This window comes from Danio rerio, chromosome 4 (genome assembly GCF_052040795.2).
Source record: "Danio rerio strain M-AB ecotype USA chromosome 4, GRCz13ab, whole genome shotgun sequence".
NCBI classification, from domain to species: domain Eukaryota; kingdom Metazoa; phylum Chordata; class Actinopteri; order Cypriniformes; family Danionidae; genus Danio; species Danio rerio.
In genome coordinates, this window is record NC_141024.2 from 74,865,001 (window position 1) to 74,885,000 (window position 20,000).

At 38.3% G+C, this 20,000-nt stretch overlaps 4 protein-coding genes across 6 annotated transcripts in view; 1 reads left to right on the forward strand and 3 right to left on the reverse strand.

Annotated features, from left to right (window-relative positions):
* LOC141381814 (uncharacterized) overlaps positions 1–8,517 on the reverse strand; it is a 12,639-nt gene extending 4,122 nt beyond the window's left edge. The window contains exons 1-2 of the mRNA XM_087249985.2: positions 7,843–8,517; positions 4,491–4,664 (exon numbers count right to left, since the gene is read on the reverse strand). Of these exons, the coding sequence (XP_087106111.1) occupies positions 4,491–4,664; positions 7,843–8,459 (791 nt within the window). The 5' untranslated portion in view covers positions 8,460–8,517. The remainder of the gene's footprint in view (positions 1–4,490; positions 4,665–7,842) is intronic.
* si:ch211-232d10.1 overlaps positions 1–20,000 on the reverse strand; it is a 257,203-nt gene that overhangs the window by 25,661 nt on the left and 211,542 nt on the right. The gene's annotated exons all lie outside the window — the stretch shown is intronic.
* Positions 1–20,000, reverse strand: part of LOC110438442 (NACHT, LRR and PYD domains-containing protein 3-like) — a 94,089-nt gene that overhangs the window by 25,661 nt on the left and 48,428 nt on the right. The window lies entirely within an intron of this gene.
* LOC141381538 (uncharacterized) overlaps positions 11,590–20,000 on the forward strand; it is an 11,083-nt gene continuing 2,672 nt past the window's right edge. Inside the window, exons 1-5 of the mRNA XM_088650978.1 lie at positions 11,590–11,690; positions 12,012–12,185; positions 12,924–13,097; positions 15,445–15,618; positions 18,888–19,061. Of these exons, the coding sequence (XP_088507104.1) occupies positions 11,590–11,690; positions 12,012–12,185; positions 12,924–13,097; positions 15,445–15,618; positions 18,888–19,061 (797 nt within the window). The remainder of the gene's footprint in view (positions 11,691–12,011; positions 12,186–12,923; positions 13,098–15,444; positions 15,619–18,887; positions 19,062–20,000) is intronic.

The following is a 20,000-nucleotide window of genomic DNA, read 5'->3' on the forward strand; positions in this document are numbered from 1 at the left end:
AATGAGCGAACAGAATAATTTCACATAATTGTGCAGTAAATATTCTAGTCTACAAGACTGCTTACTCTAAACTCTTGTTCAGGCACATTCAGTCTGTTTTTTTTCCTCTAAAACCTACTAACCACACATAATATTTATTACTAAAACACCAGCATGTACATCAATATATCCCACATATTATTGTAGCTCAGTTTGTGCTGAACACAAATAAAACACATGTTGGCCAGTTCTGTGTAATAAGCAGCTGAAATCAGCACAGATGTCAGGGCATGTCAAAACATCTCAGTGGTCCCAAAATCACCTCAGACCCCTGAGGGTTAACTACAGGTATAGTATGAGCAGTGTGAAACACAATCACTGATAAACCATAATTCCTGTTATCTGGGGTTTAGTATCACCCAGGGTTAACATGTTCAAGCATGAAGAGCTCTAATATGAAACTGTCTGACTGTAGTTATTGTAGAGTGGAGAATCATTAGCCGCGTTTCCACTATCGCGCCTAAAGCGAGCGAGCCAGGGCGAGCCAAGGCCAGTGGCGTTTCCACTGTCACTTCCGGGGCCTAATCGGGCCAAAGCGGGGCTTTCTCGGGGCCAACGGCCAGCCTTTTTCGGCCCGCCGAATACCTTGGGCCAAGGAGGGCCAGCCGGGGCTTCGGGGCGGAGTGAAAGGAGAGGCGGGCACAGTTTTCCGGTCGCACTCGAGTACATGCGCCAAACAAATAAATAAATAAGGGAAAGAAAACATCTGGAACAAATTATAGGCTGGGGTCTTTTTTGCATATGATCGCCCTTAAGTTTCTCTTTTAAATGTAAGGCTGTTGCATAAAATGATCTTTCTTTGCTGCATCTTTGATGTTTCAATAACGCATAATAATCTTTACACCATATTAAAGACACAGCAGACAGTAAAGGTTTTCAAGAGGTTTTGTCAAGTTTAATAAATGTGTTTTTGCGCGTTTAGATGCCTGTGTATGTGTGTGAGACCGAAAAAAGCGCTCCATTCATAGCTCTGTTGATGCCGCGAGCGGCTTTTTTCTTTTATTTCTATTGTTTTAATTTATTTTAGAGATAATACACTTTATGAATACAACAGTAGGACATTAAACTTTACAAATTTCATGTCCACTGTTGTAGGCTCAAAACAATAGTGTCATATCTAGATAAAATAGCCCTATATTGAAATAATTTAAAGAATTACAAATATTAGATAGCCCTATAATAAAATCACATTAAATAAATAAACCAATATAAAACTAACAAAAGCTATAGCTATAACAGTTAGGTACTATATCAAACTGTTTCAAATTTATATTAAACTTTCATTTTTCAAAATCCTCTTTGAAAAAAAGATTTTAGATATTTTCTAAAAAACTAAAAATAAATAAACACCGGAAAATGTTTTAAATATTAATTATAAAGTATTTGGATACGATGAAATTAATCAAATCATGCAAACAGAGCATTTTAGGGGTGAGTGAACGCAGAAACTAGGCGACCTTTTTTTTCTGTCTGCAGCCGCGCAGCACTTTTTTGACGGGGAAAACTGCAAGTTCAAAATGTGTTCTGTGTCCTCAAACAAGTGTGTATGTTTTTATATGACGTGGTAAAATTAAAAAAGGACATTTTAAATACATAAAGAGCTTTATAGTGCATAGCTGCTGAGCGCAACGAAATATAGGCTCTATTTTATTACGTGCTGCTCTTATGTGCTGAAACACTGAACACTTTCCTTTACTTAAGATATAATAAGCAACATCTTTAAATAAAGGGAATCACCTATTAAGTGTCATAAAGCCTATAGGGGGAAAAATCATGTTTCAGTTCTCTCCGGAGCATTTGGGATGAATGTTGGACAGATTCTGTCTAGAAGATGTTATAAAAAACATTTTATATCGAGTTATTAACGGAGAATTTTATAATGTGGTATTATATTATGGATGTGTGCGCTCCCTGCGCTCCGGGTCCCTCCGTTGGTGGCAAGACCACTGGATTTCGATGCCAGTCGGTCGGCGAGTAAATGAATATGATGAATGAAAACACACAGGCATGTGCAAATAGACATGCGTTGTACTGCTGTACAGTAACGTGTCATTTGTTTGTTTTGGTTGTCCTAATTTTAATAGTTTCGTGATGATGTGATGGTGTGCTTTATCTGCATGATTCTCGCTGAAGTGGGCGGTTTGAGTGACGTTCGATTCGGGGGATGTTCTGGGGGCGGGGTTTGCGTGACGCGCTGCGAGCTACTAGCCCCACAGTGGAAACGCGACATGATTTCGGCCTCACTGCTCAACCTCCCGGGCGATTGGCCCGGCCTGGCCCGATATAAGCCCTGGCTCGCACTGGCCTGATAGTGGAAATGCGGCTATTTACCTCAGTGTGTCCAGTGTACAGTGTTGACTCTTCAGTCCATCAGAGAGCTTCTTCACTCCTGAATCCTGCAGGTCATTGTTACTCAGGTCCAGCTCTCTCAGCACACAGTTTGAGGATTGTAGAGCTGAAGACAAACTCTCACAGGACCGACCAGTGAGATTACAGAACTGTAGTCTGTGTAGAGGACAAAGATAATATTGATTGAATATTGTTGATGTGGTGTGTTTAATAATCTGAAGCACATATGACTGTAGCAGAGATGGCAAAAGTACACACATCCGTTACTTAAGTAGAAGTACAGATACTCATGTTTAAAATGACTCTGGTAAAAGTAGAAGAACTGACTACACTTTTAAAAAAGTACACTTAAAAACAAAAGTAAAACGTAGCAGTTTCAACCACAGTCCAAATACACACAGTATAGGGATATAATAGGTAACTAAATAGGCAGTAGTGTATAAGTGTATGTGAATAGGTGTTTCCCAGTACTTGGTTGCAGCCGGAAGGATATCTGCTGTGTTAAACATATGCTGGAATAATTGGCGGTTCATTCTGCTGTGGCTACCCCTGATAAATCAGGGACTAAGCTGAAGGATAGTGAGTGAGATAGGTAGGTAACTAGTCCTCTCATACTATTGATACTATATTATAAACTAACCTACATTTACAATTTGTATGTAAAATGTTTGTTGCCAATTTTATGAAAGAAGCCAAGCAGCATCACGTCCTGTAATACTGTACAACATTGCTCATAAAGTCGGCTCATGTATCATCATCCTGACACTCTAATGATAATTCTGTAGCCTGTCTGTCTTTATAAATAATATCTTACATTTAACACTGAATTCTGCAGTGTAGATTTACTGTTGTAGATGGTGCTACAGTGCACGGTGCTCAGCTATAGCACTGAGTAAATAAGTAGAGCAATGACCAAGCAGTAAACTCCCACTCTCCCTCATGAAGCTAACACAGAAGTACCTGAAACTGCAATTCATGGAAACCCCGCTAGTCCTGGCTCCATATACAGCAGATTTCTATTGAGCCCAGTTAAAATGGCCGACTTTACAGCAGAATAAATGTGTTTTGGTTCATATGGCTAATATTAGCCTTCATGATAACTGTGAGGGGGTGATGTTTTTTATGACTCATCCGTTTCCTTTGTATTAGGTGATATTAAGTCTGCATAATTAAGGGCGTGGCCACTTGAGTGACAGCTAGGTCTCTCTGGTCTCTGTCTCATCACCTCAGCTGATTCCGGCTGATTAGCCGCTGAACTCGATGTATTTTTGGGTTGTTTATGCGGCTTTACACAGTCAGTTGCCTTTTGGAATTGTCTTCTACAAGAATCAGATGATATGGCATGCTGTGTGCACTTCACTAACCGTTCATGTGGCCTGCGTTTCCCAGGTGAATGAAATATTTTATACATCATCTCTATAGATGTATTTGTTTTGTATAAGATCATTCATCATTTAAATGCTCTTTAGAGCTGTAATGCACTCCAGAATCTGTCAGATTGATCAGCTGCAGGCTCTAGATCAGTCATCTGAAGTGTTGTCATACAGTGTTATGCTGGAGTTCATCAATAGTCTTGTCTTCTTGTGTTAAGTCTTGTGTCCTTTATTTGTCCTTTGTTTATATGGTGCACGCTTGTTCAACACTTTGGTAAACACTTGTTGTCTTTAAAAGCGCTTTATAAATAAACATTGTCTTGACTTGACATTGATTTATTATTCCTGTTTGCTTTTTGAGCACTGTTGAGCGAGTTCTTAAACACCTGTGATTGGTCATCGTGTTCCTCTACAGAGATGATGATGCTGATGACTGCGCTGATCACAGCTGATCCATGACAGACGCAGTGGAGAAAACTCGTTCTACAGACAGCCTGGATCCACAAGTATCACCGATAGCTTACATTTAAATAGATTTATCTTTTTTATTCAGAGTTAACTCCTAGATATAATCATATAATCATTATCAATGTGCAGAAACGAATAAAATCACATCCCTGCATCCCTTTTTATTATTATTCTGCCAATTTACCTGAAAGGGGTTCCAGATTTGGTAACACAATATGAAACTGTCTGACTGTAGTTATTGTAGAGTGGAGAATCATTTACCTCAGTGTTTCCAGTTTACAGTGTTGACTCTTCAGTCCATCAGAGAGCTTCTTCACTCCTGAATCCTGCAGGTCATTGTTACTCAGGTCCAGCTCTCTCAGCACACAGTTTGAGGATTGTAGAGCTGAAGACAAACTCTCACAGGACCAAACAGTAAGATAACAGCCCTGTAGCCTGTGTAGAGGACAAACACAATATGTTGTAAAGATACTCCTAATACTTCTAATACTCCTGTAAAGAAGTTTATAAAGATAAAGAAAAAAGTGAAAAAGAGAATGATGCAGAGATAGCTTCTTCAATGGTGTCTTTACTATGAATGAATTTTTAAAGCATAAGACTATAACAAAAACTCAACACATAACAGTGCTATTGCTTTCCTGTGATCACTAAATGTAGACATGAATGAGTTCACACACACTAATTCAGAATAAAGGAAATACGTAAATATTATCAAAAAGTTATTTGCTAAACTCTCTCTCTTTCTATGCAGTTCAACAAGCACACATTCTCATAAATTGAAAAAGCTATTGAAAATGCACACATAAACTCCATATATATATATATATATATATATATATATATATATATATATATATATATATATATATATATATAACATTGTCATGACATTAAATCTAGGATGTCAACATGTTAAACCCTACAAACTGTACAAACTGCTATCCAGTATCTGAGATACTTCATTAGAAAGAAAAGGCATCAACAGGGTTAATTTGTTTAACCATTATGTATAACTCAGGCACTGTATACATCAATTATCTACAAGTATCTGTTTAGAAGAACTTACAAACATGTAACAACATTACAATTTTAAACACACAAACTGTGTTGGCATACAGTACTGGTATTTGGTCACATGTAGCGGCTAACACGCTAATCGCAAGGCACTCATATTAACGTGTTCCAGATATGCTAACCTCGTGATACTCCAAGTCGAATAAAATGATCTGCATTCAACCCATCAACCATTAATATCACCCTACACAGTGTTTATACATAAACGAAAGAATGTTACGTGCATCTTAATTTACATTTACCTGTAAAGAAGTTTATAAAGATAAAGAAAAAAAAGGTGAAAAAGAGAGCGGTCCAGAGATGGCTTCTTCAATGGTGTCTTTACTATGAATAAAGCACATCACGGCCGCGTCACCCACTGAAGCGCGAGGTGACGTCATGACGCAGACACGGCAAACCAAAATAATTAATTCAATAAATGCACATAGCATCTTTCTCTATGTATAAATATGCAATTAAACACGTTTCACCAGTATTATAGAAATATCCATTTTATAAAATAGATCTCAATTAAAATATACCCTTAACATGAGTGACAGCTGTTCACCTGTTATTCTATATATCACAGAAGCACATCTGACTGTAGTGACTGGTTTAACTTCACTAATTAGTGAGCACATCTGCTGATTTTAGCATTTAATATTTTTAATGTCAATAAAACACAATTAAATGGCTTCCTTCAAATGTTCCAATAGCCCAACTCTTTATTAAACTCCTAACACAGGTTTTTTTAAATGCATCCTTCATCTCAGATAATAAACTCACAAAAGATCAGTGTTGCCAGATGGAGCTGACTGATTCCAGCCCAAAAGCTAATGAAACCCGCCCAATCAATGCTGCAAAAGATATGAGAATGTTTCATATGACTCTCACACGCTTATTCTGAATATATGTGAAAGACTCTTGTCAGATGATATTTTAGAGAGCAGGCGTGAGCTTCAGCTGTGTCCTCTGTGTCATTTTCTGTCTGATTCAGGCTCACACTGATACGGCTAACAGCTACTCTGACTGATAGGGTTTACACAGCACAAAAGTGTGTGCTTGTAGAGCCGTGACACTTTTCCTGGTGACGTGAAGCCGATCTGCAAATTACAGCACAATACATTAGCTGACCAATCAGAGCGGACTCGTTCATTTCAGAATGAAAAAAAAAAAACATCAGTGTGATCATTCAACTCTCACCAGGAAGAACTTTTGGGGTGCCGTTTCATTTTATAGCTGACTTTTGTGCAATTTCCACTAATAAATAATGTAATTTACTGACTTACTGGTTTCTTATGAGATAGTTCTCCTAAACCTTTACTCTCCACAGTCACACTTGTCACCAAGATACGAAACGTGACACACACACACACACATACACGAACGAAAGTTATGAGAACGATAGTTAGTTGTACAGTTGGCGGTTCACTTCCGTTATTTGGTACAATTGCATTCACATCAGAAGTGAACTGTACCAGAATTCGCATGAACCGTACCCCAGACCACCTCTTTCAGGCGGACTCAGGTACGGTTCATGGGTGCGCATCCGAGTTCAGAAAACACGTTCACACTAGCTAAATGTACTGTACTATGACGTCAAACAAACCCAGGTGCAGACCAAAAGTGCTAGTGTGAAAGCACCCTAAAGCAGGTCGCACACCAGAAGCGCCGCAACACGGCGCGCACATGACAGTATAAAGTATTACACACCAGACGCGCACATTCACATAATATTTAACATGAAACTGATCAGATGGAGCTCTGTGGCGCGGCTGAAATATGAACTGCGACCTGAGTAGTGGCTGGGCGCTGTCGACAGCCGCCGACATGCGGCACCGATGTGTACCCTGATAGAAACCTATGTTTAGAATTTTAAAATACATGGCGCTGCATGACGCCGAGCGACACTTCTGGTGTGCGACCTGCTGAAATCATTTATATCCAGTAGATTACGTGGAGTCTGCGCTACCTTTATGATGTGACATGGTTAGACATTTGATTCTAGAGACACATTTGACTGTACAGAGCCGTTTTGACACGACAGCATGGAGATCTTTAATAATCTAATCACTGAAATTAGCAAGTTGTCTAGAAGTGGCTAAGTCAACTTGGATGAGTGAGAAATTTGCAACCAGAATATTTAAGTATTAGCTAACTCAACTTCCTCTGACTAACTTTAGGATGTCGACATACTGTCCGTGAGAAGACACGCAAAACCCGGACTGTGAAAGTCTGAGCGATGTTTGGTCCCTAGTGAGCGCATAACTGAAGAGTATGGGAACAGATATAAATCTAAACTCTAAATTAAGTCATAAATGATGAATGTGATCCGTTCTTACAATTAGAAATACAGGCTAAATTTTAGGATCACTTAAAATTGGAGGCAGATTAAATTCAGAGCTAAAAAAACAAATATAAATAAATTCTAATAAATAAAATGCTTTTCAGAAGCACTAGAAAAGCTTACATTTATTTAACCTTTAAACATGCTATTAGTTTCATCATTGGGCTAATAGATGGACTCCTACAGATAAAAGAAAGAAGCACTTTGACTTACAGAGCTCTTTTGGAGGTTTTGATGACTGCTGATAGTCTGATGAGACACTCGTCTGATCTCTGGAATTTCTGAAGCTCAAACTCCTCCAGCTCCTCCTCTGAGGTCAACAACACAAAGACCAGAGCCGACCACTGGGCAGGTGAAAGGCGAGCAGATGACAGACTTCCACTACTGAGGTGAGACTGAATCTCTTTCAGCAGAGTTTGGTCGTTCAGTTCATTCAGACAGTAGAACAGATTGATGGATCTCTCTGGAGACAGATTCCCTTCAAGTTTCTGCTTGATGTAGGCAATTATTTTATTTTTGCTCTGGTCTCTGTCATCCTGCTGTGTCAACAGGCCTCGTAAGAGTTGTCTATTAGACTGGAGTGACAGACCGAGAAGGAAGCGAAGGTAAAGGTCCAGATGTCCATTCTCACTTTCCAGAGCCTTGTCCACTGCAGTCTTCAGCAATTCAATCATGGACTCATCTCTGCTTTTTTTTGCTTGTGTCTTGCCGCTGTCGAGAAACAGATGTTGATAAAGGGCTGCAATGAACTCCTGAATGCTCAAGTGAAGAAAGCAGTACATGGTGCCAAGAATGATTCCCGTCTCCTCCTTAAAGATCTGGGTACACATGCCTGAGTACACCGATGCCTTATAGACGTCAATGCCACAGTCTTTCAGATCGCTCTCATAGAAGCAGAGATGTATAAAGTACTAGAGACCCATACTTAAGTAAAAGTACAAGTGCTTTATCAAAAATTGACTTGAGTAGAAGTAGAAGTGCTCTTTAAGCACCATACTTAAGTGGAAGTACAAAAGTATTCAACATTTTTTGTACTTAAGTATTACAAGTAGTTTATTTCAAAATTTACTACTCAAGTACTGAAAGTAAAAGTACAAGTATTGTGTAATGTAGTTATTAAAGAAAGCAGTCAAAATACACTAATTGTTTTGTTTATTTTAAATATCTTTTTTGGGGTACTTAAGCAGAACGAAAAGAAACATGGCTTATGATACTGTTTTTCTCTGTAAATAGTTTCTATGGTACAAGAGCTCACATCGTCAGGCCCTTTTACCAGAAAATGCCTTCACTGATGAGATAATTCAGCATGTTCACTTACATACATACTCTCTCTCTCTCTCTCTCTCTCTCTCTCTCACACACTCACACACACACACACTCACACACACACACACACACACACACACACACACACACACACACACACACACACACACACACACACACACACACACACACACTGCCCTGCACACACCTAAATGTACACTCTCTCCCCACTCTCACACATTCATACACTCTCACACACACAGTTCTCTCTCTATCTCTCTCTCCCTCACACACACATTTTTGTGAATTGTGGGGACATTACATAGGTTGCAATTGTTTTTACACTCTCTCTTACACACACACACACACACACACACACAGATGCACACACAGGTACAATCACACTGTTGTTTTCTCTTACTCACACATTATTCACTCTCACTCACACACACACAAAGACACACTCAAACTTTGGGAGTTTTGAAGTTTGATTGGTTAATACCACAATAAACAGGAGTTCTGTCTTCTGGAAGCACTCGTGAAACTAAACTAAGCAAGCAAACTAAATCCTGCTTCACAAATTCGTTTGATTTTATTGTTAAAAAAAAAACAGGAAAACGTGTATATTACTGTGTTAAATGAAAATCTGAAATATTTTATGGCTTATGGCTATGATTTAGTAATAATTGTTATTTATTTTTATCATGTTTTTAATGAAATTGGTCTTACAGTTCATATTTTCTGTAGTATATTTATTAATTCTGGTACTTTTACCATAAACCAACATCTCAACCATTTGGTAGAGGCTGATATTTTAGAAATAATGTGATGAGTTGAATAAAAATGCACTGATTGTGTTAACTAGCGACATTAGGAGTTAAGAAATGCAATCAAAAAAATTTCTATTGCTTTTGTCTTGGTGTGACAGTTAAAGGGTTTTTTGTAATAAAATTTTGTCCTTTAATACAGCAGTCAGATATACGAACTGTGCCCTTAATTTGACCTGCTCAAAGAAAACACTCTTCCTGGATGTATCAAACAAAACTCATGCACAGAAGACAGCACGCGCATTTACAGCTAATAAACTCATGTCAATATTATCCCGCCTGCTTTTAGAGCGCTGACAGGCGGATCTTACACGGCTATGATTGGTTATTGCTTGTCCTCAACAGAAAGGGCTTTAGAAATATAAGCGCTGTTCAGCCATGGCGGGAAGAATACGCGATTATCACAGGTAATAGACACAGTGGAGAAACCTTAATTGCACATGAGGCACGCTGATGTCTGGATCCACAGCTTTAACAGCTAAGAAGAGAGGAAAAGTTACCTTACAAACTGGCCCGCGGGTCAAATGTCCAAAGTGAGAGAGCGAGAGATAGACAGAGGTGAAGTTTTACAACATTTCTCCCTAATAGTAAACTAGCGGCTGATATGCTGTGCCGCCTCGCCCTCGCGCCTCCGTCCTTCGCCATAGTATTGCGACATCGCGCATAGGAGATAAATGACGTCATCACGTAATCACCGGTTATGACCTATTACTGAACTGATATCAATCATTTTGACACCCCTAGTAACGAGTAACGATGCAGCACATAAAAAATCTATCGGAGTAAAAGTATTAAACTCATGGAAAATATGTACTTAAGTAAAAGTGGAAGTAGGAGAAAAAAATAATACTCCAGTAAAGTACAGATACTGCCTTTTAGTACTTAAGTACAGTAGTGAAGTAGTTCTACTTCGTTACTATACATCTCTGTGTATGTTTATCTATAAAATATATTCAAAAGCATCACTAAGTTTATTATAAAATGTTGCACTTTTCAGAGCTTCTCTTTATCCAGTATACCTAAATATGACTTACAGTTAAAGGAATCAGTTTATTTTAAGGATCTTTATAATGAATTACCTCTGAATTATTTATTCATATTTTATATTTTTATATTTATATCTGTTGTGTCCTGGTGAAGTTTAGACATGCTCTGCTGTTTGTTCAGTTTGCAGTTTTTTCTAAACATATAAAAGTCTCACGACACTCTTAATATTATCTAAACCAGTGGTCCACAACCTTTTTCTAACTGCGCCGTCCCCACAAATCCAGTTTAAATGCAGCTTCTTTATCTGCCAACTTAAAGATAATTCATTCTTGTTCAGCCCCGTACTGATTGATCCACGCACCAGCACCCGCCTGGGGGTTGAAGACCACTGATCTAAACCACTACAATAATATGAAGACACACTATAAGCATGTATTCAGCAGTTTACTGTAAGAGACCTGGTGAACTGATGTATTTACTACACATGCATCTGAAAATAACCCTGATTACTCATTCACATGAAGCAATAGATTGACTGAAGATCTTCTGTCAGAAAGGCTGTGTGTGAAGGAGAGTCAGCGCTCATGATTATTGATCAGGTGTTTCTCAGCTGACAGAATAAAAGTCCCCTAATGCTCCATCAGTGTGAATGTGACTGTCAGGCTGGTGAAAGAGACATTAAGAGAGCGGGTTTGTGTTTGTTTTAGTTTATTTACATCATCGTCCACAATATAATATACAAATGAAGATCAGGTCATGTTCTGTTGCTCTTCATACAGTAAAGTTTGATCTACAAGCTGAAGTTTGTGACAGGTGGGGGTTGCAGCCCAACACCATGGTACAACACCATGAGGTAGCCTGACTGCCATTAGGTACTGAGATGAGATCCTCAGACCCTTGTGAGACCATATACGGTCTGGTTGACCCTGGATTCCTCTTAATGCAAGACAATGCTGGACCTCATGTGTCTGGAGTGTGTCAGTAATTCCTGCAGTTCACTACAGCTTTGAGTGTGACTCCTAATCCAGTCCTCCATGGGTTAATACATTTAATTTCCAGTGATCATGTCTGTGTGATTTTGTTGTCAGCACATTCAACTGTGTAAAGAACAAAGTATTTAATAAGAATATTTCAGTCATTCAGATCTAGGATGTGTTATTTTAGTGTTCCCTTTATTGTTTGAGCAGTATATATATATAGTTTATTTCCAGTGTTGCTTTTATCACTGTAGACTGAACTCATGAACACTCAACACTGCTCATTTCTCACTGCTGATTGTGTTGCTCTTTGTCCTCTACACAGGCTACAGGGCTGTAAACTCACTGTTCAGTGCTTTGAGAGTTTGTCTTCAGCTCTACAATCCTCAAACTGTGTGCTGAGAGAGCTGGACCTGAGTAACAATGACCTGCAGGATTCAGGAGTGAAGAAGCTCTCTGATGGACTGAAGAGTCAACACTGTAAACTGGACACACTGAGGTAAAATAAAAACATTTCCATCAAGACTTTTCCGTTGTAAAATGCTGTAAAGTCTGATGAGGTAATGAGCATATGCTGTGATGTGTTTTATTTCTGTTTATTTATTGTGAATATTTCATATTTAATGTGAAGTCAAATATGAGAAACCCTGTTTATATCAGATATAATATTGCTCGTTAGTGTCATTTCTGCTGAAATGATCATTGATTGGTGTTCTTTGGTGTTTTTGGGGCGTCTCTAAATGAGCTGTGTTTCTGCAGATGTTCAGCCCATCACTGAGTCTCTTTATTTACTGATGTTCATGTGTGTAAAGTTATATTCAGTCAGTTTTATATTCATTTCAGGAATATTATTGACTAATATGAAGATGTTGATGTGATTTATTTGCAATACAGTTTGTAAAGTCATATTTTCTGTCTGTTAATATTATATGAGAGTCTTGCTTTCTTTAACAAATATGAGGATCTGAATGGATTTGAAATATCAGAAATATAAGAACAGAAATAGCAATAAATAAATCTGTCTGGCCGACTCATTTTGGTCAGAGATCTTCTCTTTATATGTAATAATGAAATACAAATGTTTGATCTTCCTCCATGTGACCATTAAAGCAACTCTGAATAGTTAAAGGAGTTATTTCCTTTTCCCTATGAGGAGAAATCACTCATTATAGACACTTCAATAATTACATCACACTCACACACAATAATACAGTGTCTTTTACTGTCCTCTACACAGACTACAGCGCTGTAATCTCACTGTTCAGTGCTGTGAGAGTTTGTCTTCAGCTCTACAATCCTCAAACTGTGTGCTGAGAGAGCTGGACCTGAGTAACAATGACCTGCAGGATTCAGGAGTGAAGCTTCTCTCTGATGGACTGAAGAGTCAACACTGTAAACTGGACACACTGAGGTAAATGATTCTCCACTCTACAACATTAAAAGTGTTTTGATTGAGATGGAAATGTCCAGATATATTTAAGAGCATTAGTGGAGAAACTGCAAAATGCTGCTTCTCAAATGAACGTTGCTCTTTTTCTTAATCAGTTCAGGAAATCAGTGTATTTTAATGATTATTTTATTTAATTAATTCTAAATCTTTATTTATATTTCATATTTTAATGATTATATTTATAGTTTATCTGTGAATTGGTTTATTGGAGCAGGTTTGACAGGCTCTGGTCATTTGCATTTTGCAGGTTCATAAATATATAAAGTCTCGTGGTCCTCTTATCTGAACTCAAATTTAGCAGTTTTCTTACATTTCAAAATAATCAAGAATATATTAGATCAGTGGTTCCCAACCTTTTTCTTTGGGGCCCCCCTCATGAACATATACAAACATTGGAGCCCCCCCACCATATAAATACACACGCACACACATACATATGTACTGTGTGTGTGTGTGTGTGTGTGTGTGTGTATATATATATATATATATATATATATATGTGTGTGTGTGTGTGTGTGTGTTTGTGTAATATTAATATATAGTAATATGTATAGAAAATATTAATTAATCAGTTTTAACTTGTCTTGGCCTTCAATAAAACCAAAATTTAGGTAGACTTTGTCATACTGTCTAATCTTTTTCTTCGCCTCTGAAGAATCCCTGCATTTACGTTTGTCTGCCATTTTTGTTTTGATTTTGCCTTTACTACACGTTGACAAGCAGATTGCGCGAGTGAGCAAAATTTAAATAATTATTTAAAGTTATTTATTTTAATTATTTTCACTATTATGTTGGAATTTTCAGCATGCGTTTAGATTTTTATTTATTTTTTTGGTACTTAAAAATACATATATAATAGTAGAGCTGCTCGATTTTGGGAAAAATCATAATCACGATTATTTTGGTCATAATTGTAATCACGATTATTCAAAACCATTGCCAGTTAAAGTCAAAATTATTAGCGCTCCTGAGATTTTTTTTTTTTTATAAATATTTCCCAAATTATGTTTAACAGAGCAAGGAAATTTAACAGTATTTCCTATAATATTTTTTCTTCTATTTGTTTTATTTTAGCTAGAATAAAGAAAGGTTTAAATATTTTGAAACCAATTTAAGGTCAATATTATTAGCCCCCTTAAGCAATATATATTTTTGATTGTCTGCAGAATAAACTACCGTTATAATGACTTGCCTTATTACTCTAATTAAGCCTTTGAACTGCACTTTAATCTGAATGCTTGTATTTTGAAAAATATCTAGTAAAATATTATGTGTGCTGTCATTATAGCAAAGACAAAAAGAAATCAGTAATTAGAAATGAGATATCAAAACTATTATGTTCAGAAATAAGTTAATAAAATATTCTTTCCATGAAACAGAAATTGGGCAGGAAAAGGTTTGCTAATATTCAAGAGGGCTAATAATTCTGACTTCAACTGTATACATACAGTTATTTTCCACCCTGCAAAGGAAAGAGAAATAAATACAATAGAATAAAAATATAAAACAAACTGTGCTTTAAGCATCTTCACTGTAAGAAAAACACTTTAGCTACAGCAGTCCTTCAGTCAAGAGCAGCGAGGGTTTTCTCGTTGTGTTTGTTTAATAATGATAAAAACAGGCGGCAGAAGGATTATAGCGCGCTGTCTCTTTAATGGTTTCTCTTTCACGTCTTTTGATCCTCAACTCGTTTGTTTATTACACAAATGAGGGTTAATATGAATAATCACTAAACACCGCGTTTTGACACCTATTTTACCATTAAAGCGCTCACGTTAAGATGACTTTAGATGTCTGCGCTCCTCTGCTCGTCTCAGTGTGTGAATGAGAGTGAATGCTGACCGGCCGCATGCTTCTGACTGCGTGATCGTGCTGCACACACACATAAGCTTTTTCGCGCTTTTAAGAGCCATTTAAGAGCGTGTACAACTGGAAAGTGGCGGTATATGATGCAATAATCATTTATCTCGATTAATGCTTTTTTATAATCGTTTGAAACCGTAATCTAAATCGGATATTCGATTAATTGCAAAGCCCTTTATAATAGTGGAGCATTTTTATGCCTTTTTCTACCTCAATACTTATCCTCTCCCGCGCCGCCCCTGTGAACTCTGGCGCGGACCCCAGGTTGGGAACCACTGTATTAGATGACATTTAATATTCAGTTTTATTAAATAACAATAGTCAATAATTCTAATTGACACAAATTCCAATAGTTTAGTCATATTATTAACCTCATAGTTTGTTTTTACATCAGATGAATGACTGAAATCACACTGTTAATGTAATCTGTGTTCTTCTTTCTCAGATTGGTCATGTGTAAACTCACTGTTCAGTGCTGTGAGAGTTTGTCTTCAGCTCTACAATCCTCAAACTGTGTGCTGAGAGAGCTGGACCTGAGTAACAATGACCTGCAGGATTCAGGAGTGAAGAAGCTCTCTGATGGACTGAAGAGTCAACACTGTAAACTGGACACACTGAGGTAAATGATTCTCCACTCAACAGATACAGTTTCATATTGGGTTACCTGATGTGGAGCCCCATTCAGTGGATTGACAGAAGAAGAAACAAAACATTTACAGGGTTGTGATTTTAATCATAGCTTTAATAATGTATGTTTATCTATAAATATATTTAAAAGCTTTACTTAGTCTATTATGAAATGTTGCACTTTCAGAGCTTCTCTTTTTCCAATATACCCAAATGTGACTTAAAGTTAAAGGAATCAGTTTATTTTAAGGATCTTTATAATGAATTACCTCTGAATTATTTATTCATATTTTATATTTTTATATTTATATCTGTTGTGTCCTGGTGAAGTTTAGACATGCTCTGCTGTTTGTTCAGTTTGCAGTTTCTTCTAAACATATAAAAGTCTCACGACACTCTTAATATTATCTAAACCAGTGCTCCACAACCTTTTTCTCACTGCGGACCGGTCAACGTGAATCCACTGTGTACTCATTTGGAACTTTATTAGCACATTGCTCCAACATTACAATGCTATTATAACATTAGGAAGTAATAACTTTATTAACACATCGCTCCAACAATATAACATATTATAACATCAGTAACGCTAAATCAATGGGAGCCCTGAGCTTGTTTCTTTGCAACGAGATGGTCCATAGAAGGAAGATTGCTGGAAAGAGCGCGTGCACGTCTAGAACGTGCTGACGTGAGACGTCTGCTTTAGCCAATCAGAACAGTCAGACGCATTCAAGTCCGCGCGGTTTATGAGAATAAAAGCCTTTGCATATTTTTCCAGACACATTTAGCTGCTAGAAATTAGTCACATAACGTTTATATGTTCACTTTAATGGCAACTGTATAAATAATTATCGATAAGATGCTTATGATAAGCCGTTGTTTGTTTACCTTCAAGCTTTGCATGTGCCTGTGAAACAGCCCGTGGGCGCCAGCACACACACATACAGTATCATGTACATCTCGACATGCAAAAGTGTTTCTCAAACTCCTTTAACAGTGAAGACTGGTGATCGTGCAGCAGCTTGGTGAGTGAGGGCGCAGGCTCAGTCTCACACAAAATCCACGCTAATGTTTGAAACACGTCCGATATGCCTCTGTTCACGCGCCGTCCCCACAAATCCAGTTTAAATGCAGCTTCTTTATCTGCCAACTTAAAGATAATTCATTCTTGTTCAGCCCGGTACTGATTGATCCACGCACCAGCACCCGCCTGGGGGTTGAAGACCACTGATCTAAACCACTACAATAATATGAAGACACACTATAAGCATGTATTCAGCAGTTTACTGTAAGAGACCTGGTGAACTGATGTATTTACTACACATGCATCTGAAAATAACCCTGATTACTCATTCACATGAAGCAATATATTGACTGAAGATCTTCTGTCAGAAAGGCTGTGTGTGAAGGAGAGTCAGCGCTCATGATTATTGATCAGGTGTTTCTCAGCTGACAGAATAAAAGTCCCCTAATGCTCCATCAGTGTGAATGTGACTGTCAGGCTGGTGAAAGAGACATTAAGAGAGCGGGTTTGTGTTTGTTTTAGTTTATTCACATCATCGTCCACAATATAATATACAAATGAAGATAAGGTCATGTTCTGTTGCTCTTCATACAGTAAAGTTTGATCTACAAGCTGAAGTTGGTGACTGTCAGGGCTGTAGTACTCGAGTCCAGACTCAAGACGTTTCTTTCTATAGTCTAGGACTCGCTAATATTCAGACATGAACTTGGTCCAGCTATAGCCATTGGTTGAGTGTGTTTGTCTGGAAAACAGGAAACATCACTGTTAAATCCACTGTGAGTCTAGAATGGGCACTGACACTCTCGTGTGATACGCTTCCCTGCTGAAAAATCCAGTTTGAACCAGCCTAGGCTGGTTGGCTGTTTTTAGCTGTTTGACCAGGCTGGTTTTAGAGCGGTTTTGGCCTTTTCCAGGCTGGTTTAAGCTGGACATAGCTGGTTTTGGCTGGGCTCCCAGCCTGGCTAGGCTGGTTAAGCTAGTTTTAGCTGGATTTAGCTGGTCATTTTCCTGCCTGACCAGCTAAGACTAGGCTGGAAATGGCTGGAAACCAGCCTGGAAATGGCCAAAACCCCTCCAAAACCAAGCTGGATTTTTCAGTAGGGTTGTCTGTCCATATGAGTGCTCTGGTCACTCAGACACATGTGGGTCAACGCTCTATTTCTTAAGACTCCTGGCGGCTAAAGTTAAACTATCAGAGGTGATGTTTAGCTGAGGGCTAGCTAACGTTAACTGCTAGCATGTTCCACCCTAAACATAAGAGTTAGCATTCGCACTGGTTAGAAAGCAGTGAAGGTGATATAATATAATGTATGTCTGATATATGCACATTTAGGGAGCATCTTTAAAGTCTGGACACCTGATTAGGGCTGGGCGATGTGGATTTGAGTAGATCAGGTTAGATTAGATTAGATAATCCACATTATTGAGGGAAGATAATCTAGTGAAGTGATCAAGTGAATGTCGGCCCAGTCTGTAAGTGTAGATGGTCTAGTAATAACACGACACTTCCCTTTAGATTGTAGATGAATGCATATGCTAAAGCTTTATTTCATGTGTCAGTCGCTCCATCTCACCCACAGGAACAGGCTGACAGACATCTAGAATGACTTTAACACACAAATAAAGCAAACAAAGCTCCAGACATGTGAAGGAGAGATCGGGCCTTTTGCTCATGAGTATAATCTGAGGTTTAGACCCCCTCACACGCTTTGGAGAGGAATGTGTGAGTGAAAGAGAAAGCGGATGGCCAATCATGAGCTGCGGCCTCAACACATTACACACATATTAGTCTGAGCACTGGCTAGGCAGTATCTATAGGCTGTATCATATTTGCTTGTCCACAGTTTTACAAGTTAATAAATGCGTCTTGATGATGCTGTGATGTAGGGCTGGACGAGAGTGTGAAGCTGCATTGAGTTTGTGCTGGCCATCCTCCAAGATAAGCAGCTCAGCATCTGTCTGTTGCTCTGTCCCGCCTGGGTGTTTTGGTCATTCAGAGGAGTTCACCAGCGCTTCTGTCTTCTCCAGTTATTCCTCTTCAGAGATCGTGTGTGTGTGTGTGTGTGTGAGTGTGTGTGTTTGCTGATGCGAGGGCTGGATCAATAAGCAGAGCTGATCAGGATGTGTGTGTTCATCACTGCTGTTGACATGAGCAGAAACAGCAGTCAGCATCTTCACAACACAAAGAGATGTGTGATTGTCCAACTGTGTGATGTGGACTATTGCTGTGTTTGTAGATTGTCTGGCTGTATGGTGACAGAGGAAGGCTGTGGTTTTCTGTCTTCAGCTCTGACTTCAAACCCCTCACACCTGAGAGAGCTGGATCTGAGCTACAATCATCCAGGAGATTCAGGAGTCAAGCTGCTCTCTGAACAACTGGAGGATCCAAACTACACACTGGACAAACTCAAGTATGTGGAGCAGCACTGCCTTTTTTATTGTGAATACAGATACTTTGATACTTCACTGCTCTTCTAGTGTCCAGATATGAATCAAAGCTGTTAAATATGTCAGTGCACTGGGGCAGTTCTCACATTAAGCGTGATATTATATCTCATATTAACACTGTACAGTTTCAGCATTGTAGTTGAGCAGTGAAACTTGTTCTCTACATTTCTGCTGAAGAACTGTACAGTATCAGCTCAGAGATGTGTGTGTACTGTTCTCCAAATACGTCCTGTGTATACTTTAACAGCAAGTTAAACTCTCCCTCATGAACTTCACAGACACAGAATGTCCTTTATCACACTTTAATAAGGGCGGAGTAAAACTATAAACAGGAAGAAAATAAACAATATCAATTTACATTCACAATGTGGACATAACAAAGATGTTTCTGGCAAATATCTCACATAACTTGTAATCTGGCTCTTTTCTGCTTCTAAACTAACATGAACACAAAATATCAGGCAATAAAAGTGATCAGCAGACAGTGATGCTGGTTCTGATATAGTCCAGTGACAATCACATGTTGAACAAACTCAAATAAAGCAAATGACAAAAAACTCCTAAACTAATCCTTTATAACTGAAGTATTATGAACAATAAACAGAACACAAACCCACCAAGCTTCCAAAGGGCGAGGAGGACTGCAGATTGGTCTGGATTCACTGCTCTCCAACTTAGCAATGTTTGGAGATGATGAAGAGGCATTTGACAGAAGATGAAGATCTCCATCATATTTCAAGTCATTTAACACTGAATTCTGCTTTATTATTGTGCTGCGCTTTTGTCAATTGATCATTGAATGAATCCTTCAGTCTTTATATCTGTCTGTTTCTGTGTTTCCATTCTGTTTTCTGTTTCCACATCTGATCTAAAAGCTCTGTGTGTCATTCAGAAGCTGATTT